We start from the raw sequence: 25,188 nt of genomic DNA, 5'->3' as shown, positions 1-25,188 counted from the left end.
GATGCACTGATCTACTTCTGCATGCCAATGAAGATTTCTCATGTAAAGTCTTGTGAACCAAAGCTTGTGACTGCAAAAAAGGTTGGCACGGCTAAGCCAGCTGTTGCTGCCTTCTAAATCTTCTTACCTGCTGACTAAGTGATACTCCTCCACTCCGTAATCAAACATTGTGGCATTTAGATATTTTCGCAGCAATTTGAATACAATTTGATACGTAAATGGGAGAAAGACTCATACCGAATTATGGGCCTGTGCTGGTGCCTGTACGGATACTGCTGCATGATGATTCTTGTGCTTGTGCCTGTGCTCACCAGGTGTCGATGAAGGTGGGGGACCAATTTCGGCACGGGAATTGGTGATGCTATAGGTCCTTCTGGTGCTGGTTTTGGTGGCCCTTCGGATGGTGAAATGGGTCCTAATATTGGTGGTGCAGATGCTGGCGTTGGCTGTTGAACTGTTGTTGATGCTAATGCTGGAGGTGAAACAATCGCTGGCAAAGGTGGTGATGCTCTTGGCTGGGATGGGCTTTGTTGTGGGGGTTTGATTTGAGGATTTGGGGGTGTTGGGTTTGAAGATTGTTGAGGAAGAGATGGTATAGGCGGTAATGCAGGTGAATTTGACGGACTCAATACAGTTGGACTTTCTGAAGGGTATGGGGATGAAATTTGAGGCAGTGGGACTTGAAGATGGCATAGATGATATAGGCGGCACTGCTGGTTACCGAGATGGACTTGGAATTGTAGGAGGTTGTGGAATTTAAGGTGGTGGGATGGTTGGGATGGACGATGGCAAAGATGATACAGGCGGGAATACTGGTGACACAGATGGGCTTGAAATGGGTGATATCTGTGGAAGTAGTGGGGGAGGATTTAGAGAATGTGGGGTGATTGAGCTTGGGGATGGTGGAACTACAGGTGGCAAAGATAATTCCTGTGTGAATGGAGGTGTTGCATCTGGTGCTTGGGCATTGGTTATGACCAGCCAAACACAGAAGCAAGCTGAAAAATAAACCCCTAGTAATTTAGCCATTTTACCAAGGTGGGGAAGATCTTAGCTTGCCCAATATGTAGAGTCGGAAGAAGCACGAGATATGTCGAGAATTTGGTTGGTTACATGTCACAATTTTTATGTATGAATTTTACAAGTAATAGCCGCTGTAGGTGCTTACTCGGAATTGCTTTTCACTCAAGACTATGAATGGAGCAAAGAATTGGGATGGTAGATTAAATCTATTTAATAAGGATGGTCTAGAGCATATATATATATAAGTTAAATTTGGGCCAATTGAACCCTAATCTGATATATGTTGTAGAGGATATATATTACCAAGTCCAGCCCAAAATGGTCTTCTTCCTAAATTTTCTTTTGAGGATTCTTGCAACACTGTGTCTTTATCTTTCCAAGCGGGAAAAAAAAGTATGACAGAAATCTTTATTATTGTAACAAATAAATCGGCTTTTTCCACCAAACAATGTTGTCTTGTTGTTATTTGTAGGCTCCCCTCGAAGTCAAAAATGTTGATGTAACGAACTTTATAATACGGACAACGTTAAGACGATAAAACTACAAAGAGTAGGTCTCATGTGAGACCGTCTCACGGATCACAATCTGTGAGACGGGTCAACCCTACCCATATTCACAATAAAAAGTAATACTCTTAGCATAAAAAGTAATATTTTTCCATGGATTATCCAAATAATGATCCGTCTCACAAAATACGACCCGTGAGACCGTCTCACACAAGTTTTTGCCAACTACAAAAAACTAAGTGTCACAGTCCAAAGTAGATCCAGTTTTCATGGCCACCGATTGTTTTTTTCTAAATAATAAAACGATAATGGAGAGAAAATATATTGTTTGCCACGTCTTTCAGGTCTCTTATGAGACGATCTCACGAATTGAGACAAGTCAACCCTACCGATATTCACAATAAAAATTAATACTCTTAGTATAAAAAGTAATATTTTTTCATAGATGACACAAATAAAAAAATTGTCTCAATGAAACCATCTCACATAAATTTTCGCTACAAAAGCTACCAATGTGACTATGAAAATATATTCTTTTGAGAAAAATAGATCTGAAATTGTTATTTTACTATTATATCCTCGGAATTTAATTCGACTCTACTATAAAAACATAAAATTCGAGGTCTGTTTGGTTGGCGTAGGCTCAACTTCTATTTAAAAATAAAACAAAACACATTTTAACATTTATACACACGATTTTACTTTATTTTTACTAAAAACAATTTTAAAACTAAACTTATTTAAATATTTTTTGAAGCTACAGCTTATTTATTCAAATTGTAGACTGTGTAGGAAAAATTGTGGAAAATAATCTTTGTCAAACTAAGTCTTTGAAAAATAATTTTTTACAAGTGTATTTGAATATATTTAGTTACACATTAATTTTTTTATGGAAAATTGATTAAGATTATTTTGATGATAATATATTCAATTACACAATAAATTTTTTTTATGGAAAATTTATTAAGATTATTTTGATACGGATCGTATTTGTGATCCATGAAAAAATATTACTTTTTATGCTAAGAATATTACTTTTTATTGTGAATATCCGTGTAGTTGACCCGTCTCACACACACTCTTTTGATAATTATCCCTCAGTTGTATTTATCTTATTTCAAAGAAAAATTAGGCAACGTGAATAGAATTATAGAACAAATCTCATCGGGGTAATACTGTAATATCCTCGCGAAGTCTGTGCCAAAAATTAATATTTGCTTTATCTATAAATAAGCCTTCCACCTTCCACCTTCAAGAATCAAGAGTTCCCAAACAAAACTGAGAATCTGAGATATAGTGGCGACCCTGGGAAGAGGAGGTGGTTGTCGTTTATGTTTCTCTAGGGTTTCCAAATAGATTTCCTAGAGGCCGTCACATTTTGAGTTTACTGTGAGCATTTTCTGAATTTTGTGTGATGAAATAATTTCTATACGGATTTCTTGTAGATTGTTGTTTGATTTGTTTTGTTTGCAGGAATTTACTGCGAGTCGAGCTTCCCCGTTGATTACGACAAAGCTGAATTTTTTTATGTAAATGTGAATAATCAGCTTTCGCATTCTGCTTATCATGATATTTTATATTAGTTTAGCAATGGTGTTATCTTATTCCTTTTTTGTGCATCTGAAATTTGGTGATGGTGTTACTGCCTAAAATTATGGCCGTTTGTTTATCAGGTTAATCTGCATTTTAATATACTGAACAGAGGCTTTTGCATTAACCTTTAGTTTTCTTGTAAACTTGATTGGAAACTAAACGAAATAAAGGTGGCTTATTGGGTTTTTTGGGATATATTAAATTTAGAATTTTTTGCAGTCAAAATATAATTTTATATCCTCTTTTATTTTTGGCAAGTCCTTCTTGAAGTTATTCGATTTGATTTGATTTTCCTTTTTGTTAAATGTCAGATATCGATTATGCTAGTGAGGATATATGTATGTGCATGGGCATTTGTACGCCTTTCCTGGGTTAGAAAATCCTGTTTTCTTGATGAATCCATGACCAAAGGCTTGTAATTTTCTGATGACTTCAAGCCTTTGTCTTTTTTCCCCATTCTTATTTACATGTTATTTTATTATTCTGATGTGTGACGTTCGATATGATTTTTTGTTCATACATAATTCTTTTGATTCATGCCAAAGTTAAGAATCCATACTGCTTAATGGAGAACCTGTTTGGAAAAATGTCCTTTTTTTTTCTTTTTTTCGCTTTGGTACCCTGGAATTTATACGTGTTGCACATGAGGCATTTTCTGCTGTTTTTATTGATGACTCTCGGGTTTCAACTGATCTTGTTTCACCCTCTTTATTTATCTTTATCTTGCAGCCAAGAGTTCATGAGCTAATGGAGTCCAAAGGTGGTAAGAAAAGGTCTACTGGTAAATTCTACGAAGCTCCCCTTGATTACAGCATTGAAGACATTCGACCAAACGGTGGTATCAAGAAGTTCAGATCTGCTGCATACTCCGACGTATGTTTCTACACTAAACTGTGCCTAGTTTTCATGATTTGTTACTTCTAAGTTCTATATATCATTACGCTACTGACTTTAAATTGTTTTCTTCCTATCTCAGTGTGCACGCAAGCCGTCCTGATATTCCTAAGCTAGTTTAGCATCACGCCTGTGGTGTGGGCGAAGAAAGCTATCAATTATTGTATTTTTTTTAATTCCTGCACGCACTCCTTTTCTTCACTTCTCGGTTACCCTTCTTTGCATCCGTTGCTGTTAGCAATTTTTGTTTCTAGAAATGGCTTTGCCAGTATCTGGTATAGGTTTCGAAGGCTTTGAAAAGAGGCTTGAAATCTCCTTTTTCGAGCCATATATCTTTACCGACCCCAGAGGAAAGGGTCTTCGTTGCCTTTCCAAAACACAGTTGGATGAGATTTTAGAACCTGCTGAATGCACCATAGTTGCTTCACTGTCGAATGAATATGTTGACTCATATGTCCTCTCTGAGTCAAGCCTCTTCGTCTATCCTTACAAAATTATCATTAAAACTTGTGGAACAACGAAATTGCTTCTGTCCATTTCACCCATACTGAAGTTAGCCAAGACCCTTTCTCTTAAAGTTCAAACTGTAAGATACACCCGTGGAAGCTTCATTTTCCCTGGGGCTCAGTCATACCCTCATCATAATTTCTCTGAAGAAGTTGTTGTTCTAGATAGCTTTTTTGGAAATCTTGGTCTGGATGGAAGCAAGGCATTTGTTATGGGTGCCTCTGACGAACGTCAGAAATGGCATGTTTATTCTGCAAGTGCAAGCTCTGTGGAATCTTCGAACCCTGTCTACACACTAGAGATGTGTATGACTGGCTTGGACAGGGAAATGGCATCTGTTTTCTACAAAAATGATTCAAGCTTCGGAACCCTGATGACCAAGAAATCTGGCATAAGAAAAATTATTCCAGAATCAGACATATGTGATTTTGAGTTCAACCCGTGTGGATATTCCATGAATTCAATTGAAGGAGGTGCACTATCTACCATCCATGTTACCCCAGAAGATGGGTTTAGTTATGCAAGCTTTGAGACTGCTGGGTACGATTTTAAGGTGGTCAATCTACGCCTAATGATCGAGAGGGTTTTGTCGTGTTTCCAACCATTGGAGTTTTCCATTGCTTTGCATGCTGATTTTGGTTCTAAGCTATCTCATCAAATTTACATACTGGATATGAAAGCTTACTCCAACACCGAGAAAACCCATGAAGAACTAGGAATGGGTGGATCAATTATTTACCAGAAGTTTGTTAGGACTGCATCCTGTGGATCTCCTAGGTCTATTCTGAAAAGTCGTGGAAAAGAGGAAGAAGAAGAAGAAGAAGAAGAAGAAGAAGAAGAAGAAGAAGAAGAAGAAGAAGAAAAGGAGTAACGTTTACTGTTTATTTTTATCTGCTTTAAATAAAAGATTGCTCTGCCTGTATCCGCTTTGGCTTTTGGTGGATCTACCTTTTGTTGACTGAATTCTGGACTTTACATCGGCAGCAATATGATTATGTTGGTTTGTTTGTTTAATTACATTACCCAATCTGATTTATATGTCTTCTATATTGAAAGATGTTTGAAGACAATAAGTTTTAAGTCGATAGAAATCTAGTTCAGAAATTTACTATGCTTCGTCGATAGATGCTAAATACGTAAACCTGAAAAAGGACCAAATTTATACGTTTAAGCATAAGTATATTTTTCACCAATACAAAATGAATAGAATAAAGGATTTATAAACCTGCAAATCTTCCTAACTTCTTCATTTGTGTAAGTTCCACTATTTGTCCCCATTTTCACCATCGATTCAGAGAACTGCTCGAAGAATGCTATCGGGTTTTCAGCATATTTTGCCACAATCTTCTTGGTTTGAATGTCTGAAATACTAGAATATAGTTCTTCCTCTGAATTTAGCAGCCCCTCTCCCCCTACCAAGATTTGAAAGTAAGAATTGTCGAATACATAATGGAGAGTAGCCCTTCATCTGCTGTGGGATATTTGTCTCAGAAAGTATATATCCTGCGGTTTTTGAATCGATCAACCCACAGGAACATCCCAATACGGTCCACCAACCTACAATATGTTCACAAACAAAAATTTAAAACTGTACAAGTAAGATAAATAAACCTATGATCTCCAAATATTTAAATGAAATTCTCTTTTAATTTATGTGTAATACCAAAACAACAGCATCCCTTGCAGCAATTGTGAGAATGTCAGCACAAGAAACGACTCCAGGGCACTCAGATTCAAGCCGGTTCTTGATCCTGTCAATAATTCTGAATCCTTTCAAAGCATGCACATTGTTTGGAGCTCTTTTTTCTCCTTGAAGTGTGATTGTGTCATCCAGCAGAACTGATCCATCGCATCCCTGTAATGTAAAATCTCGCCGAAAAGGACGTCATGTTTTCATAAAATATGAATGGAGTTGATCAAGAATTGTGATTGATCTTGAGATTTAATTACCTGAACGAAGCAATCATGAAAATGTAATCTCAAAATCAAAGCTACATTACGTGGATCAGAGAGCACCGCACATTCCATTTCTTTCCTAACTATTTCGAGCACTGTTGGGAATGTAGTTTTATCTAAATTTAGCGTATAGAGATGTGATTATTTGTTTGCAACTTCTAACATGTTCATAGGATTTTTTTCATTATTTAGGGAGTGTTTCTTTTATTAAAAAAAATGATTTTTTGATTACATGTTTTTCCCCACAAATTACAAAGACTACCTAAATATGTCCAACGATTTGATGTTTTAATCAAGTTAGGCTACGTTTGGTTGGAAGGATAGAGTAACTAATGATTAGTACGTAAATGATAAAGAAAATGATTGTGATAGGATTGTAATATATGGTGTAAAATAATATTATGTTTGGTAAGATTTTTAAGTGTAGGATAATTTTTAATTTTTTGATCAAAAGACGAATTTGCCCTTCCCATTCGCGACGGCGACAGTGGGAAATGGTCTGCCGGAAAAGGTCGGCGGGTGAGATGGCCTGAAACGATTGCCGGAAAATCGGCGACGGTTGATCAACAACCGTCGTTAATAGCGACGGTTTTTGAGAAACCGTCATCGATCTTGTTTAGATCGGCGACAGTTTCTGCAAAACCGTCGCTCTTAGCGACGGTTTTTGAGACAACCGTCGCGATTTGCGACGGATTTTTACAAACCGTCGGTAAACGGTTGGCCGGTGCTCGGCCGCGGTCGACGGTCCTTCGGTGGTCGGCCGGCGGCGGTCGTGGCGGTAAGTGGTGGTGAGTTTGAATTTAGGAGAAGGGTAAAATTAGAAAAGTAGGAGGTATTAAGAGTGGGATAAGTTATCACACCTAAATTATCAGTATTATTTGTCTAACAAATTGTAGCTACAGTGCGGGCTTTTAAATATTATCACGGGCCCATGTACATGATAAAAAACCAACCAAACGTTGGATTAGCCCATGATTGTGAACTTATCATGGGCTAATCCAGCGTACCAAACGTAGCCTTATTGGATGGAGAAATCATCAAATTAATCATCTCTTTTAATTGAAGAGATCATTTCAACTAATAAAATGGATTTTTAATACTTTAATAAGTAATATTGTTATCGTTATTATATTAATCGATTATTAATTATTAAAATTTGTATTAATATGATTCAACAAAGAGTAGGTCTCATGTGAGACCGTCTCACGGATCACAATCTGTGAGACGGGTCAATCCTACCCATATTCACAATAAAAAGTAATACTCTTAGCATAAAAAGTAATACTTTTTCATGGATTATCCAAATAAAGATCCGTCTCACAAAATACGACCCGTGAGACTGTCTCACACAAGTTTTTGCCTTCAACAAATTACATGTTATTTTATCTTAAAAAATTGTCATTAAAAATATATATTCTTAAATCGTCATTAACAAATTAATTACTACCCAATCCATAACTATATGCAATTCAGGACTGATAAATCTTTCAATTAAGTCCTTCAAGGCTTGAGATAGTAAATACTTGGAATCGTTATTCTTAGAAGAAAACAAAAAACATGAAATTCAAATATTAATGACTTTAAATAAGAAAAATTACTTTAACCTCAAATTATTTATTTAACATGGTATATATAGTATGCCAATAGTCACTGACACACTACTTTAAAACCACCCAAGATATATAAAACATTGAAATTTAGACTTGCTAGCAACTCCTTGTGCCATGCCATGGCTTCAGCCGGCGGGCTTCTGGCCAACTGGGATGACTCCTTTCCCACCGCAACCGCGGACGCATATCCCAGATATGCACTCGCAAAATTGACAATGGTACTTTTGACAAATCGGTAAGCAATCTTCAGTCACTGAACAATGTGGAAGCTGCACTGACCCGCCGACTTTCAGCATAGGACCTGCCAATATTGTATGTTTGAATAAATTATATCTTGAAAAGAAACAGAGACTTTAATTTTTTTTTTTTAAAAAAAAGCAAAAGACAAAAATTTGAAGGCAAAATGTTTAAACTTTTTAAAAAACTAATATACCTGATATCATAGCCATGGAAGCTAACGCCAATATGAAAAGAACTTTGTTGATAGCCATTGAAGCAGAGTTAGTGCTGGTGGAATGGAGATGTCGAGTTTAATATATATATAATGATAGAATGATCAAGTACAGAGTTTTATTTAAATGCTTGTCATTTATGGAAGAGTGGTTTAAGGTTACCAAACTTGCTGGTTTATTTCCAAATATGTTAAGATACTTATGGATTCATAGACCATTTTTGCAAAATTCACTACTTTCAACAAATAATCAAATCAGATTAGTGCAAACTTTTAAACTGGAAGAGTAGTTAACGTACCATTCATACTAGCCAGTCAATCCATCCGGATGTTTGTCTCAGTAAGTGCATATCCTGCGGTTTTTGAGTCGTATCTACCCACAGGAACATCCCAATATGGTCCACCAACCTACAATATGTTCGCAAACAAAAATTTAAAACTGTACCAAGTAAGATAAATAAACCTATGATCTTCAAATATTTAAATGAAATTCTCTTTTAATTTATGTGTAATACCAAAACAACAGCATCCCTTGCAGCAATTGTGAGAATGTCAGCACAAAAAACGACTCCAGGCACTCAGATTCAAGCCGGTTCTTGATCCTGTCAATAATTCTGAATCCTTTCAAAGCATGCATATTGTTTGGAGCTCTTTTTTCTCCTTGAAGTGTGATTGTGTCATCCAGCAAAACTGATCCATCACATCCCTGTAATGTAAAATCTCACCGAATAGGACGTCATGTTTTCATAAAATATGAATGGAGTTGATCAAGAATTGTAATTGATCTTGATATTTAATTACCTGAACGAGGCAACCATGAAAATGTAATCTCAAAATCAAGGCTGCATTACGTGGATCATGTCGGCAAAGTAGGTGGACCAATAAAAGAAAGGAAAATAAAAACGTGGGAAGAAAAGTATGATGCGTGGTTGGCTCTGCAATTTCATTGCAATTTCGTGAAAAGTTTGAATACAGGTCTTTAACGCGTATTCACACAGTCAAGAGGCTCTATAAATAGAGCTCCCCTCTTCATTCTGAAATCATCTCTTCTTCGAGTTTTCTCTCATCTTATAAGAATTTGAGTGCTTAGTTCTATAATATTTGTGAGGTGTTTTGTTTTCATATATTAAGAGATTGTGTGTTCTCTTTAGAAACACAGTGAGTGAGTTGTACACCACAATATATTATAGTGGAATTCTTTTCATCTTGCATGTGGGTTTTACCCTAATAATTTTTAAGGGTTTTCCACGTAAATCTCGATGTCCAATTTATTTTTTATTTTCGGGTTTTATTATCTCAAATTCCGCACGTGTGATCAACAGATCAGAGAGCACCGCACATTCCGTTTCTTTCCTAACTATTTCGAGCACTGTTGGGAATGTAGTTTTGTAGAAATCTAATGTTAAAGTGGGCTCCCTAGCTAGCAAACCTGAAGACGAAATTCCAAGAATTAATGCTAAAAGAAGAAGCCCTTTTGAGTTAAGTAAAAGTTCCATGTTTTTGGTGGGTTTTTTAGTAGTTCCAAAAGGGGGATTAATTGTGAGAAATGGTGAAAGTGTGGTTTAAATAAGTGAACTTTGTAGGTTGTTTTATCTAAATTTAGCTCTAAATTTAGCGTATAGAGATGTGATTATTTGTTTGCAACTTCTAAACATGTTCATAGGATTTTTTTTCATTATTTAGGGAGTGTTTCTTTTATTTAAAAAAGATTTTTGATTTTTTTTCCCCACAAATTACAAAGACTACCTAAAAGCATATACTTTTAATCCAACAATTTCAACTAATAAAATGGTTTTTTACTACTTTAACAAGTATTATTGTTATCGTTATTATAATTAATTGATTATTAATTATTAAAATTTGTAATAAGATGATTCAACAAATTACATGTTTTTTATCTTAAAAATTGTCAAATTATTCATATACGGGAAGCTTTTATGCATCGTTGTCCTTTATTAAAAAAAAAATTATTCTTAAATCGTCATTAACAAATTAATTACTACCCGATCCATAACTATATGCAATTCAGGACTGATAAATCTTCCAATTAAGTCCTTCAAGGCTTGAGATAAAAAATATTTGGAAACCATTATTCTTAGAAGAAAACAAAAAAAACATGAAATTCAAATATTAATGACTTTAAATAAGAAAAATTACTTTAACCTCAAATTATATATTTAATATTAAAATTTAACATGGTATATATAGTAAGCCAATAGTTACTGACACACTATTTTAAAACCAGCCAAGATATATAAAAACATTCAAATTTAGACTTGCTAGCATCTCCTTGTGCCATGCCATGGCTTCAGCCGGCGGGCTTCTGGCCAACTGGGATGACTCCTTTCCCACCGCAACCTCGGAAGCATATCCCAGATAAGCACGCGCAAAATTGACAATGATACTTTTGACAAATCGGTAAGCAATCTTCATTCACTAAACAATGTGGAAGCTGCACTGACCCGCCTACTTTCAGCATAGGACCTGCCAATATTGTATGTTTGAATAAATTATATCTTGAAAAGAAACAGATACTTTAAATTTAAAAAAAAAAAAAAACCAAATGACAAAAATTTGAAGGCAAAATGTTTAAACTTTTTAAAAAAATAATATACCTGATATCATAGCTATGGAAGCTAACGCCAATATGAAAAGAACTTTGTTGATAGCCATTGAAGCAGAGTTGGTGCTGGTGGAATGGAGATGTCGAGTTTAATATATAAAGATAGAATGATCAAATAAAAGAGAATTTTATTAAATGCTTGTCATTTATGGAATAGTGGTTTAAGGTTACCAAACTTGCTGGTTTATTTCCAAATATATTGAGATACTCAATGACCATTTTTGCAAATAAAATTCATTACTTTCAACAAATAATCAAATTAGAATAGTGCAAACTTTTAAACTGGAAGAGTAGTTAACGTACCCATTCATACTAGCCAGTCAATAATCCATCCGGATATTTGGCCATTTATTTTTCTTTAACTAAATTATCAACTTCTAAAAATAAATTTAGACTGTATTTTGTTCACCCAAACAGATTTTTAGACTTTCTTAATTATTTATCATGACTAAATGTCATAAGTACTATATACCCTAAGTATTTTATAAATTTAAAATTTTAGATAATGATAAAAAAAATATGTTTCGTTAATTTTAAAAATTGGTAATGTGAAACATATAGTGATAGACCTGTTGTAGATTATTACAATATGCTATTGTGGCCTTTTTTTATAAAATGAAATATGAAAACTTTCATTCTTTTAATTAAACATAAAAATTTTTGTGAAACAATCTTACAAATCAATTTTGTGCTACAGATATTTTATTTTAATCATCTATATGAAAAAATATTATTTTTAGAATATATCTCTTGTAATAATGAAAAAATATGACCAAATCACATCTCCCCACGGAAGAATTCAATATACTATGTTGTTAGACTCGAAACTCGCTGAAAATTTTGATGGAACAATCCATCCTTTATTTAATATCAAACTTATCCTTATTTTATTTAACATTCACTAATTAAAAAGATATATTTGAATCTTGTTATATAAATCTTATAAAAATTTAAATGACAATATCATCTCATTCAAAATATTTAAAATTATTAAAAAGGGAAAATAATATGAAATTAATCTATATGACTTTTTACACAATAATTTTTTTTTTTGCATGCATCCTCGTACTAGTATATCCATAATCAATCTTTTGCAATACAAAATGAAAGGTACGAAAAATAAATGGACGAGGTAAGATGCACTCTCTATTCTCAAAAACCAGCAGGGCTTAACCGTCCTCCATTAGGACTTCCTGCACAGCTTCTCAGCCCAACGCCATACTTCAAATTGAATCCAAAAACAATCCCGCGGTAAACAATACATCCTAAAGACACATGATCTAAAGCACGTGAATCAAGATTTGGTTCAAACAAATGTTCAAGAAACAAATTAAGATGATGTAATCTACATAATTCCAAGATTCTAGGCCACTCGGTCAAAATATCACAACTGGCAGTCGCTGAAGAATATGTCAATACCACACCATGGCCGTATAATCTAGGCCGAAGGTTATGCCAGACTCTGTATCATGGCGTTCAAACTTTCTAAGCAAACTTCATATTGATGTTTTAGTGTGAAGAACTCAACCAAATTACTTAAGAAGCATATCGGCATGCCAACTAGCAAGATATGAAGAAATGGGGGAGGTAGAAGGCGATCAACTAATCTGATGCACACTAACTGACAGACATACCAAACAAAATACAAAGAAAAAAATACACTACACTGTGAGTGTTGAAGAAGATGAAACACAACTGAATTGAAGTCAGCTGTGTGGCAGTTTTGAAATAAGTATCAGTTTCAAATGAATATGAGTTGTGTATTAGCATAAAAATAGCATATACTAGAGAACACAATTTTCCGAGGGTTCAGTTTCGTGTCTACTATTCCAAAGAGCCCCCACAACTGATGAGACCAGCGTGCAAAGCAATCAGAGAACTTTGAAGACCATTTATGAATCTAATTCAACAGATCAAATTCAGATTGAAATAGATCGTCATTTTGCTTTGCTCTTTGGCCAGTTTCCCTCAAGTAAAAATATAGTAAGGATTCACAAGTCATAACCAGAAAAAAAAATGCATCTTGCAGGCTACCAGACAAAACATTCCAGCATTAGCATATGCATAAGAAATCATATATCTTATTTAAAAAAGATGGAGCCTGATTGAATTTGCAGGCTACTAGCCTGATTTCACTTTTGGTTATCCATGTCATGTCCAAATAGAATTCAATGCAATTCAAAAATGGACAAAGGCATGAATGCTTCAAATGCAAGCAAGGATCGTACCTATCACTGCCACAAATTCAATCAAGGATCACAATTTAACACGCATCTGGAAATAGCTAAAAATTGCATCTAATTAGGAACACTTACCAGAAATTAACATCAGATCTTTGACAATAGTAAAAATATATAAACTTGATCCCATTTGCAACTTAGTTTCCAAGCAGATCACAGCTTCGGCAGATCGCTTAGCCTCGTTTAGCTCGTTGGAAACAAAACCCTTTTCCTTAGGAGCCAATGTTCGAGCACCAGGCGCTACGGCGCTTCAAGAATTGTGACAAGGTTTAACCGGTCACCATATTTCGGTGAGAAGCCCACATTTTTTTAAAAGATACATATATGTATTTCCGTGAGAAGCCCACATTTTAAAAAATACATATATGTAATTCCAATTTTTTGAAACAAAAATGGATACCATAAAATACATCAAACCGAACAATGAGTCTGTCAGAAAACAATTCGGATATACGACGAATTAAGAGCCAGATCAATCAGAGAACTTTGAAGACCAGTATCAGATTTACAAATTCCACATTGGAATTCAGATAACTGATTCTCATCATTTTGATCTGCCCTTCAACAACCCATAATTCCAATGAAGCTTCGTTTTACGGATCTCTTTTGACAAAACAAAGCTGAATTAACATTCAAATAAGAACCCAACCCTATATTTTCCCAAAAGATCGAGTCTTTAGCACCGTATATACCTTTATCTCCAATTTTCTTCGCAACCAATAACTCATAATTGCGCAGGGCTAATTGGTGCAGAAAAAGTTTAACAAATGGAACAATAACACCAAATATTTCGCGAGGAATCTATACGATTGAGACGAAAAATAAATCATTACAACTAATTTGAAAAATGATGAATCTTGAGGTTCTGCTAGGGTTTCTGGGGGAGGCAGGTGATGCTTTATACTACGGGTGGGTACGAGCGAGGTTCAGATTCAGCGGCGAGCCCTAAAAAGCGTTTTGGGCCTCGCGATCCACGTTTCTCATAGATCGGGCTGATACTTTTTTAGCCCAACTCTAATTATGTGTTACGTGCAAAGGCCTATTCTATAATTTTTATATACTTTATGAAATTAAATTCCGATAAACATAAATAATTGAAAAATTATTACTTTAGTGGTTCAAATTGTCTTTAAGGCCCAAAAACCATTGAGTCCAAATTTTCGGCCACCCATTCTTCCACTATGCGCTGCCACCACTTGCTGGAATTACAAAACTCAGGCGAATTAATCTCGACCTAATTTTCGTATAGATTTCTATACAATCTACATGATGAACAAAGAATCTGATCGTGAACCTAATTCAAGATATTGAAGAATGTGGTTGATTTCAGTAGATCGTACGTACGGATTTACAAAAAGACCAACTTTGTCCATCCTGTAATGATTTGGTGTCCATCGTTTTTAAACACAAAGAGAAATTAAATCTAAATATCATATGAATAGTATAAATCATACGACGACCAATGGAGTTTTGATTGTCAGAACAAATAAATTTTAAACTTTCGTCGCACATTCGATACAAGAAAACAGTACATCAACATAAATAAATATAAAGGAGAATCAATCATACATTAGGTAGCCAAATCACAAGAGTGATTAACCATTTATATTCATATTGGGATAATTTGGCAGATCCTTCCATCTCGATTTTCTTACCGAATAAGCTAAAACACGAGCTTCCATCTCAAGTTTATTACCGAATAAGCTAAACAATGACAGTCCTTTTCCAACATTTAATGACTTCATTTTATAGCTGTAAAAAACAAATCATCAAATATATACTATAAGATGTATAAATTGTCATAAATAATTGTTCCATCCCAAATGAGTATTTTTATTGAATTTTACAAAATTAAAAAATTTTGCAGTTTTAAATATTTTTTTCTAGTAAATTAGGCTAAAAATTTTAAAATATTGTTTTGATTAAAAAAAAATTATTTTATTATGAGTTGTTATTGTTATTCCAATAAAAAAAATTGGTCAATAGATTTTGGTCCATTTGACCACCAAACTTATATTCGCATGCGATAAAAAAATAGTTAAACTTTTTAGTCATTGTATGGATTTAACTTAAAGGGAAGTTGGTGAAAAATTCTCAATCAAAATATTTTTTTGGGTTTACTTTCTATCTACAAAATTGTGGTACTATGTCATGTGGAAATGTGGTACACTTTATGTGGAAATGTGATATTAAAAAAGTACTCAGAAACTGAACAAAAAAAAAATCGACGATTGAAGACTGAAAACCAATTTGCAGTTTAATTTATAAAGCAAATCAGAGAAGATTCTATGACTTAATTAGTTGGGATTTCAAGTTCCGAGGTTAACAAATTATGACACAGAGGAAAAATGGAAAGAGAAACGGACAGTCCATTAACAGCTTGACAAGCTTTAATTTAATTAATTAATTTAGATAATTAATACGTAACGATAAACTTTGAGAGAAATAATTTACTCTTTATTTAACTATTTATTAGTACTATACCCGCGTAAAAGAAAAGGAATTTGTATTGTTTGAAGCCCGGAATCAACCAGAAAGCTAGGAATAGAGAACACAGATTATTGCATTATTTCGAAAGTTTACTCGGAGTTCATTTGAATTAAAAAGCTAGAGGATAAAAAAGTTTATTTTCTTTTGTTGAAAAAAATGTACGTTTTTGGATGCTTTAATTAGTGCTTTAAAAATTACATAATTAAGTTAAATAAGTGTTTTCTAAAATCCCAAATGTATAGCTTTTCAAGTGCTTATCTGTTAATTAAAACCTAAAAACACCAAAAAAAAAAAACAAAATTAAGAAAATACTTTAATATGTTTATCCAAACACAAAAATTATCAAAACTTTTACTTAAAAAACAGTTTTGAAACTCCAATTCGAAAAAACACTTTTTGAAGCAAAATAGTTTTTATTTCAAGTGGACTCTCAATACATATTGGAGGATAGTATGACAAGACAAAAACTTGTGTAAGATGATCTCACGAGTCGTATTTTGTGAGACGGATCTCTTATTTATGTCATTCATGAAAAAATATTACTTTTAATGTTAAGAGTATTTCTTTTTATTATGAATATCGATAGGATTGACCCGTCTCACAGATAAATATTCGTGAGATCGTCTCACAAGAGACCTATTCTTATTTGGAAGAATAAAAACCATAAATCCAACTAATTAATTGAAGAATTTATATGGAAAGCCATAAATGTGACATCGGTCCCATTTTTCTTTCAATGTTTCCCACATAATAATTGCACCTTAATTATGAGTCGATTTTTGTAATTGAATTTTCTACAATCTCTACTATTTTTAAAAAAGTTGTACAAATAATTTATTTAATTTTAATAATAATAAAAAAAAAACACATAAAAACTCAACCACCTAATTCCTTCGATAAGTCCACATCTTATGAAGCAAAATTACCTAATTGAAGTCTGCCTATAAATTGGGAGGTTTCATTTAATTTGGAATAAGGTAAATGCAGTACCAAAATAGGGTAAATTTAGTACAATTGGACATTTCTATTTTCCTCAACAAGTTGGAACATTTCACTCTTTCTTTTTATTATTTATAAATGGTTAATAATTGCCAATCATGGGAGAACCCCCAAATCGAATCATGGACTATTTTTAATTCGATACAAATGAATCAGAGGGAATATATTAAATTTTAAATGTAGTCGATCATATGGAAATTAATATTTTTAAAATGTATGAATAATCACAATATATATATATAATTAATTAGGCAAAAAACTTGTGTGAGACGATCTCACGGGTCGTATTTGTGAGACGAATGTCTTATTTGGGTTATCTATGAAAAAATATTATTTTTTATGCTTAGAATATTACTTTTTATTGTGAATATGAATAGGAATAATCCGTCTCACAGATTAAGATTCGTAAGATCTCATATGAGACTCACTCAGTCTTAATTTATGAATCAACCATATGAAAGCAACAAGCTAGCTCTGTTTTCAAGGGCAAAGGGAAGAGATAATAATATTGTAAAGTGAATGTTAAATAAGAAAAAGAGAGAGGGGTTGTCAGAGTGAGATTATCATATTATTATCTCTAAAATTTAAAAACTTATCCAAAGTAAACCAACAAAAGTAAAGTTAATCACAGTAGGTTAGTTAAAACATGAAAGATTACACTGTTTTACAACATGTACCGCAATAATACCTTCTACTAGTTAGAATAAGACAAAAACTTGTGTGAGACGGTCTCACAGGTCGTATTTGTGAGACAGATCTATTATTTGGGTAACCCATGAAAAAGTATTACTTTTTATGCTAAGTGTATTACTTTTTATTGTGAATATGAGTAGGGTTGACCCGTCTCACAGATTATGATCCGTGAGACGGTCTCACATGAGACTCACTCTTAGAATAATCAAGGCTATTAAATATGTATATATATATATAATATTAAATATTATTACTTGTTATGGTAAATATTAGCATAATTACTATAAGATCGTCTTACAAATGATATACAATTAATTATAAATTTGAGAAGTGAATAGTTTATATATTTTTATTTATAAGCGGAAAAAAAATTGAGGGAATATATATATATATATATATATATATATATATATATATATATATATATATATATATATAGATAAATTAAATCTTAAGAGGACCGACATCAGCCAAACTGACCGGCCGACCTTGCTCCCCATTGCTTCTGACTCTCATAACTTGCTCAGAACTTGGTTTGTTGGACTTACTCGGAAATCCAATTTCAAGGGACTTTTGGAAAAAGTTATATTATTTGTATTTCGAGAATCAAATCTGAACGTTTTAAAAAGTTTTAAACAAATTTTTGTGTTATTCATTTTTTATATTTTTTTTTCCAGATAATGTGTAGTGTGGACCAGATAAATTTTCGACTCAGTGCAGGAATCTGTAAACCATGAGTGAACAGTACTAAGTGAGCCACAAACTTGATCCAAAAAATATTATTTAGAAAAATTAAACTCGTGATCATTTGTTAATGTAATCTGAACATAGTTTTTTGGCCGGAGAGAAGAACATAGATGTTATACTCACATAATGGAATCATATCAACTTGGACATTAATTCGAATTCGAATTTCGAATCAGTTCAATCTTAACACTCTCGTTACAAGATTTGATCTTCCTTTCAAGACGAAAACAAAATATGTGATGTAACACATTTTTTTTAAAAAAATTAAGAATTAAAATATTTAAATTCATTTTCACTGTTCACCGGAAGATAATTCAATTTCTTTTTGAAATGGGGGTGATTACTGGTTAATCATCAAGAACTCTCTTTTTTATGCAAAGGCGTGGGTAATGGGTATAAATGCAGCATCTTTCTTTTTAAGCTTTCCTTTTCACATTCTTTAAATACCCATTTTTCTCTTTCATCTTCATTTACTGGCTACGATTCTTGATCTTGTTCCCCAGCCCCCTCCACTCTTTCTCGCTCTTTATTTATTGTTTTGTTGAATGAATGCTCGCTGTCACTCTGTATTATTACATAACAGCCTGAGCCTTAAACAGTGATACGGTCAAAAATTCAACAGAAAGAAAAGGTCTTTCTTTCTTGGTGGAAAAGAAGGGTCTTCAAATAATTATAGAAGTGTTAAAAAGGACGACATGCAATCTTAAAATGGTATCTTGCATCCTATTTTTTTTTACCTTTTACCACTTTTAGTTCTGTGCTTCGTGGTACTCGCTTACTGGGTTGCCTTTTTCTGCATGAATGAATGAGTGTGGTGCTGGTATTTATGATGCTGAAACCAATGCGTCCGCTGCTTCAATTGACTGGTTTCTGAACACTTTCTTGATCTCTTTATTGAACTGAGTTGTTTTTCAGCTAGTCACGAGTCACAAAATTGTGGAGGCGGCATTAATTTTTCCCTCTTTTTAGATGTTTTCTGAAGACTAGTTTGAGTGTTGAATTGAACACTTGAAACATATTCAGGAAAAATAATCGAGCAATGCTCTCTCAATCTTACTCTCTGCTTATCTTTATATTCCTTTCTTTAACCATTTTGATTCTAATTAGAGCTGTACATTCTAATCCAGGAAGCTGATTATTATTATTGATTTTTCTGGGAACTTTCTTCTTAGTGTTCTAGCCTATTTTTCGCTTTTTTCCAGGTAATATTTTGAGTCAGTAGGTCTAAGAAGAGGTGTAATTGGTACTATCTCGGAGTATTTTGAATTTTTGTGCGGAGGAAATGGATTCGGTTACCAACATTGAGTCGGAGGAGACTGAAAATCCTGGAAACTATCTTGCATGGCAAGTGAACGGAAACAATCTAACAAATACATCTGTTGAAATAATTCCAATGAACAATTCCATGGTTGATTCTTTTTGTCCGCGGAATTGGGATCAGCAAGCGAATAGTGGAACTTTGAGTAATCTTGATTCCGTAAGAGCTAATCTTGGTTGGAACACAAATCAAATCCTTAGAAGGGGTGTCTTTCTACCTGCAGTTCCGGGGATGATTCATCAGAGTTTGCCTCACTTTCCAGCCGATTCAGCTTTTATCGAACGAGCAGTGAGGTGTTCGAGCTTCAATGGAGGGAATTTTGGCGAAATGACAAATTCCTTTTACCATTCTCGATCCTCTGAATCCGTATTCTCGTACTTTTGCTTCAATGCAAGGGCCGCATGAGAATTTTCGAGGTAATGGATATGAAATGAACATGGCTGAAGCTTCTAAAGAGACTTCATTTCCTATCGAGCGTGGCACGGAAGAGAACCCACTCCAGAATGAGAAAATTTGTGGAAATTATCTTCGGTCTCAAGACGAAGTGAAAAATGCAGTTGATGCATCACATAATGAGTTTGATGTGTCTGAATTTAATAACGGTGATCCGCTAGAGAAGTTTGAAGGTGCAGCCGTGGAGTCTTCTGGTCAGGGGCTTGGCTCCAAGAAAAGGAAGAGAATTGCTCAGGTAGAATTAACATGTTTATTCTGCCATTTATTGGATAGAAATACATAGCTTTCATTATGTTAGTACTTCCACACAGATTAAATTCATCCCTTTCTTAATTTGTTGACTTAATTTGTCTTTGTGTTCCAGAATGAAAAAAAGGAAGCCCCACACCCATGTATTGAAACAGAAAAGGAGCATGCTAAAAGTAAACCAAAGGGCGATCAATACCCAGCTTCGAGCAGTAAACCTGCTGGCAAACATGGTAAGCAGGGATCCCAAGGATCTGATATGCCTAAAGAAGAATATATACACGTTAGAGCAAGAAGAGGTCAGGCCACAAACAGCCACAGTCTTGCTGAAAGGGTAACGGCTTTACAAAGTTCATCTGTCGTACTGTGTTACAAATGAACTGAATCGAGGGAAATGCTACAAATAGTTTTGTATTAAGTTGGAGATGAAAGTTTTTTAGCCACCTTAAATCTTAGTTAGATGTTTGAAAACCGAACCTTTTAGGGTATTGACTTTTGAGTTTGATTTTGAGCTCGATTCATTTGGTTCAAATATAACTACGAATCTTTTTATTCAGCAGTCGTTCAAATTATGGGGCTCGAGTTCCACAAGTTCGAGTTTGACCCAAGTTCAATAATTTCAACTTCAAATCAAATACCTCTAGTTGTAATGAATGGCGTTTGTTTTTCTGAGAACTATGCTGATTTAGTGAGCGAAATATCATTTGGTTTTGACATTAGATATACTGTTTTCCGATGTAGGTGAGGAGGGAAAAGATCAGTGAAAGGATGAAGTACCTTCAGGATCTCGTTCCTGGTTGCAGCAAGGTTAGTAGTGTTGATTAAGTCTTCTTGCCATTTTGATATTTTGTGTATTCAATACCTATATGTCTTCCCTGGCAGGTTACAGGAAAAGCTGTTATGCTGGATGAGATCATCAATTATGTGCAATCGCTGCAGCGACAGGTTGAGGTATGTGATGATTACTCTCAAATTCTTCTTCTTACGTAATTATTGTATAATTCCATTCATGAGTTGCATTATCGTGGAGAGTTTCAATGATAGAGCTTTAGCAAAATGACACTCTTAGACACATTTTTTTGACTATCAAGAAAATATAAGCGAACTTTTCCCTAAAAAACGATTTGGTTCTCATTGTGGAATCAGTATGTTCAATATTCACTGAAAATGCTAAGATTAATGACTGTAGTTACACCTCTTTCAACCCGAAAACTCGAGTTCGTGGAGACCCTGACAATAATTGTAAAATTTTGTGCACATCCCCACACTTGTAAAGCCACAGATCACGAAATATATGTCCAGAATTAATGGCAGATGTACACATGTACCATGACCAGTTTATCAACAATGACCTGGAAATAAGCACTCAATACCAACTTAGTGGAATGTAATAGTGATCACACCTCGGGATTATATACTTGTCATCTCCTGGCACCAATACCATTTCAGTTGCCACTTATCAAGAAGTCCAGGAGGTGGTTCACCAATAGTTCTATACTTTTTTTTGAGAACTGATAGTTCGACACTTTTGACAGTAAATTCTTGTTGCATATCAATTTGAAAGTTTAAAGATCATTAATGGTAGTGTGTTCATGTTTCTTTTCAGTTCCTGTCCATGAAGCTTGCAACAGTTAATCCACGGCTCAACTTCAACATTGAAGCATTCCTAGCTAAAGATGTAAGCACATGCCTCTCGTATCCCACCCCACTTTGAAATTGAACTTCCAATTTCCTTTGAATCTAATACAAGTAATAATCAATAACAGATACTTCGACCTAGACTGCAATCTTCATTGGCTTTTCCTCCAGATATGAACGTGGCTTTTCCTCCTCTACATCCATCACAACCCCCACTAATTCAATCAGGCATTCCTGGTTTAGGAAACTCTTCAGATGCCTTTCGAAGAGTAATTAATCTCCGATCGACTGCCATTGGTGAAGAATTCAAAGAACCTTCATCACAAGTAAAGCTCTAATTGATTATTATCTCAAGTAGTGTAATACAGGCGGAAGAATTAGCATATTGCCTTCCAAAATAAGCTTTTTTTGAGGGAATATAGAAGGGATTTATTTTTTGATATTCTGGTGTCATCATCGGCAGGTTCCCAATGCCTGGGCAGATGAGCTTCACAATGTTGTTCAAATGGGCTTCACCTCAAGTCCAACTAATGATGAACAAGATTTAAGTGGTATTTTGCGCATCCTCAAATCTGGCTTCATTTATAGATTAAGATGTTAATCTCACTTCAGTTTCTTTGTTGCACCATCAGATTCTCCACCACTCAGTGCACATGAAAGCTGAAACCTGATTGATTTTCAGTATTTTGGTTGCGTGCCTCCATTACCCCTTGTCGAATGTGAATAGCTGAGCAAATTCTTGTATTCCTTCTATTAGATTTGGGATCACCCATTCCCTATCCCCGACCTATACCTTCGGCACTAAATGAAGTATTCTTTCTTTTTTAAATCAAACATTGTACTCCATGTAGAAAGCAGTGGAAGGCTGAGAGTTCTTCTCCAAGTCCCCTGTTGTTCTTCTATGCCTGATGCTGCTACTTACAGGAGTTGACTTTTCTCTGTCATCATGTAGTTATTTTGGTTATTGATTGTAGTGATGATGTTTTTATTTGATACTCTGTGGGGGTCCTGAGGAGTTCAAATTCTTGTAATTTCCTTACAGGGGAAAGGCTGAGTTACCTGTACTTTCGAATTTCTAGGGTGCAACTAGGTATTTTGTTTCAGCCTTGAAATGCATTGGAGAATACAATACGCTTTGCCAGCAATTATTTTGCATTTGTCATGCTTTGTGAAAATGATCACTTCCAGATGTTTGAGAATCCCACTGTATTTGTTTTCAGAACATTTTCAAAAATTTCTATGAATCAAAGTAAAATTCTACTATAAAAATGTGCAATCGGTAATTGGCTTTTTATCGGATAAATAACAGCAACACAATGTGATTACATATCTGTTTTCTGTGACTCAAGTTCTTGAACAATATGAATCGGGAGCACCCATGAAAAAATTCATGAACGACATGAAAACAAGTTTCAGTGTCAACCCATTAAAAATTCATTAACAACAAAACTTTCATCCATCACAAGAATGCATTAAAACAAGTTTCAGAAACTGGTGGTTACCTATAAAGTTCTTGAAGGTGAAATTCAAACCATGGATTGACACTTAAGCTCAATCCAAACTTTCTCTTTTTTGACAATTGAGGATTCATTCTTCTACACCTTTTATTGATTGTGATGCCACAGGCCGGCTAACCAGTGGGTTCTGCGTAGAAATGAAGCCAGTTATTCGGGTCAAAGACTAGTGCTAAAAGCCTGAAACATCAAGGCAGAAATCCTTGTAGAAGCTTGTTTGATTTAATGGTCGTGTCATGTTGTTTGTTTATATCTCTTACTCATAAACACCTCCTACCTGGATACGAGTGCAGATCTCTATAACTCCAGCCACTGGCGCCAAGTCGCCAAAGTCTCTCTCAATGAACTGATGAGCAATGCCATGCTTTTCTCTCTCAAATATGAAGAGTCCGCCCTTGATCTCCCCTTCACCTTTAAAGTTTTGACCTATTCCAATAGTTTTTGCTCGCTTGAATTAGCAATGGCTCTCGGATTGAGCAAGGAATCAGAGATGAACTTGTCTTTGAGAAGCTTCCCTCCACCTACAGCCTTGAAAAACTCGTCCCCTATCAATGAGCACAAGGCCACCCCAGTATCTAGGCCAGAAATCTTTTACCTGAATCATTTATCTCTATAATTTAGAACACCCATAAATCATCAGTGAAAGGTGGTTAATTATGTCAGGCAATCGAAAAATGTACTCAGTTTCCATGTGCTCACGAAGAACAGCATACAGTTGGACCACAAGAGCATCAAATACTGGTTTCTTGGAATACAGCTGATGGGCTTCAGCTCTACACATAATGCACCTGGTTTTCAAAACATGTGTCAAGACCATGCTCAGGAATATGTGTATTCTAGTGATCTTCGACCCTGTGAATGCTATTAATTACGAAGAATGGAGCTGTCAATGCAGTACATCTATCAAAACATTAAACATACCCAGGCTGCCGGATACAGAGAAGAATAGCTGGTTTCTCACGCCACATTTCAGAAGCCTTCATTGGAGGTGTCTTCGTTTTGATCAAACGCTCCAATCCATTAGTATATTCGAGAGTAAACCTCTGAACTGAGACATTCTCAAAACTCGAATAGGGAGCCACATTTCAACAATCGGGGGAGGTGACACACAACCGCAAGCTCTAGGTTCTTCAGGCACTGCTGCTACAATTCCCTTGAACATCTATCCATCGTCATTCTTGAAACTTGCCATAGATTGTTCTAATGCAGAATCATTGACTTCATCGCTATTTTTTCTCATATTCGATATTTTTCCAGAGCCGACTGTAGAAATCGTGTTTCTTCTTCTTGGTGGAAGGTTATATGATGGTGGCAAAGGATCCGCAGCACACGCACTGGTTCGGTCTGTGAAACGAGCCTCATTGGGTTGCCCTAGACCTAGTCTGATCCAGGAGCGAATGTGGAGTTGCATATGAACTAAATTAGAAATGATTTTCGACAGGCTTTTGCTTGTTTAAAGTTTGTGAACATGTCCAAAATACTCTTTTTTAGCATGAAATTTTATTATGTAAAAATATTTTAATAAAACTTCTAAAAATCAAGTTAAATTTTTTTTTTAACGCAAGTGTTTATACAAATAAATTGATCATACGAACGCGCAAACCAGTATCAATCACACTGACCGGGAAAGCCGAAAAACTTCCATGCTACAGAAAGACGAATAATCCACAAAAGAACAAAAAGTAAA

At 34.7% G+C, this 25,188-nt stretch overlaps 1 protein-coding gene, 4 long non-coding RNA genes, 2 other non-coding genes and 1 pseudogene across 10 annotated transcripts; 2 read left to right on the top strand and 6 right to left on the bottom strand.

The window, feature by feature from the left end:
* Window positions 1-2,773: 2,773 nt before the first annotated feature.
* On the top strand, window positions 2,774-5,539 carry LOC140840966 (S-adenosylmethionine decarboxylase proenzyme-like). 4 transcript variants are annotated; one of them, XM_073208111.1, is made up of 5 exons: window positions 2,774-2,918; window positions 3,003-3,064; window positions 3,859-3,995; window positions 4,099-5,317; window positions 5,351-5,539. In XM_073208111.1, the coding sequence occupies exons 4-5, from the start codon at window positions 4,273-4,275 to the stop codon at window positions 5,392-5,394; spliced, it is 1,089 nt and encodes a 362-aa protein (XP_073064212.1). In that variant the 5' UTR covers window positions 2,774-2,918; window positions 3,003-3,064; window positions 3,859-3,995; window positions 4,099-4,272; the 3' UTR covers window positions 5,395-5,539. The 4 variants fall into 4 exon arrangements, with proteins under 4 accessions (XP_073064212.1, XP_073064228.1, XP_073064221.1 ...); XM_073208127.1 differs by having other exon boundaries at window positions 5,357-5,533; XM_073208120.1 differs by having other exon boundaries at window positions 5,354-5,533.
* A 2,569-nt stretch (window positions 5,540-8,108) lies between these two features.
* LOC140814009 (uncharacterized) lies at window positions 8,109-9,070 on the bottom strand. Its single transcript, XR_012114052.1, has 3 exons — window positions 9,056-9,070; window positions 8,523-8,948; window positions 8,109-8,390 (listed from the first exon to the last, which is right to left on the bottom strand). It is a non-coding gene; the product is annotated as an uncharacterized lncRNA (long non-coding RNA).
* A 1,622-nt stretch (window positions 9,071-10,692) lies between these two features.
* LOC140814002 (uncharacterized) lies at window positions 10,693-11,697 on the bottom strand. Its single transcript, XR_012114051.1, has 2 exons — window positions 11,156-11,697; window positions 10,693-11,024 (listed from the first exon to the last, which is right to left on the bottom strand). It is a non-coding gene; the product is annotated as an uncharacterized lncRNA (long non-coding RNA).
* A 535-nt stretch (window positions 11,698-12,232) lies between these two features.
* On the bottom strand, window positions 12,233-14,352 carry LOC140840959 (uncharacterized). The gene is made up of 2 exons (XR_012120070.1): window positions 13,678-14,352; window positions 12,233-13,581 (listed from the first exon to the last, which is right to left on the bottom strand). It is a non-coding gene; the product is annotated as an uncharacterized lncRNA (long non-coding RNA).
* LOC140815354 (small nucleolar RNA R160) lies at window positions 13,030-13,110 on the bottom strand. The gene has a single exon (XR_012114353.1). It is a non-coding gene; the product is annotated as a small nucleolar RNA R160 (small nucleolar RNA).
* Window positions 13,875-13,957, bottom strand: LOC140815362 (small nucleolar RNA R160). Its single transcript, XR_012114355.1, has one exon. It is a non-coding gene; the product is annotated as a small nucleolar RNA R160 (small nucleolar RNA).
* A 4,378-nt stretch (window positions 14,353-18,730) lies between the features above and the next one.
* LOC140840941 (transcription factor bHLH49-like) lies at window positions 18,731-23,132 on the top strand (annotated as a pseudogene).
* Window positions 23,133-23,286: 154 nt separating this feature from the next.
* LOC140840952 (uncharacterized) lies at window positions 23,287-24,887 on the bottom strand. Its single transcript, XR_012120066.1, has 2 exons — window positions 23,779-24,887; window positions 23,287-23,631 (listed from the first exon to the last, which is right to left on the bottom strand). It is a non-coding gene; the product is annotated as an uncharacterized lncRNA (long non-coding RNA).
* Window positions 24,888-25,188: the final 301 nt, after the last annotated feature.

This window comes from Primulina eburnea, chromosome 1, assembly GCF_022965805.1.
Source record: "Primulina eburnea isolate SZY01 chromosome 1, ASM2296580v1, whole genome shotgun sequence".
NCBI lineage: Eukaryota > Viridiplantae > Streptophyta > Magnoliopsida > Lamiales > Gesneriaceae > Primulina > Primulina eburnea.
The sequence above is the reverse complement of the archived record's forward strand: the minus strand, read 5'-3'. Positions and strand labels throughout refer to the sequence as shown.

Bases quoted from the DNA above. Each gene is read 5' to 3' on its own strand.
- LOC140840966 (XM_073208104.1), top strand. From the start codon at position 4,273: ATGGCTTTGCCAGTATCTGGTATAGGTTTCGAAGGCTTTGAAAAGAGG.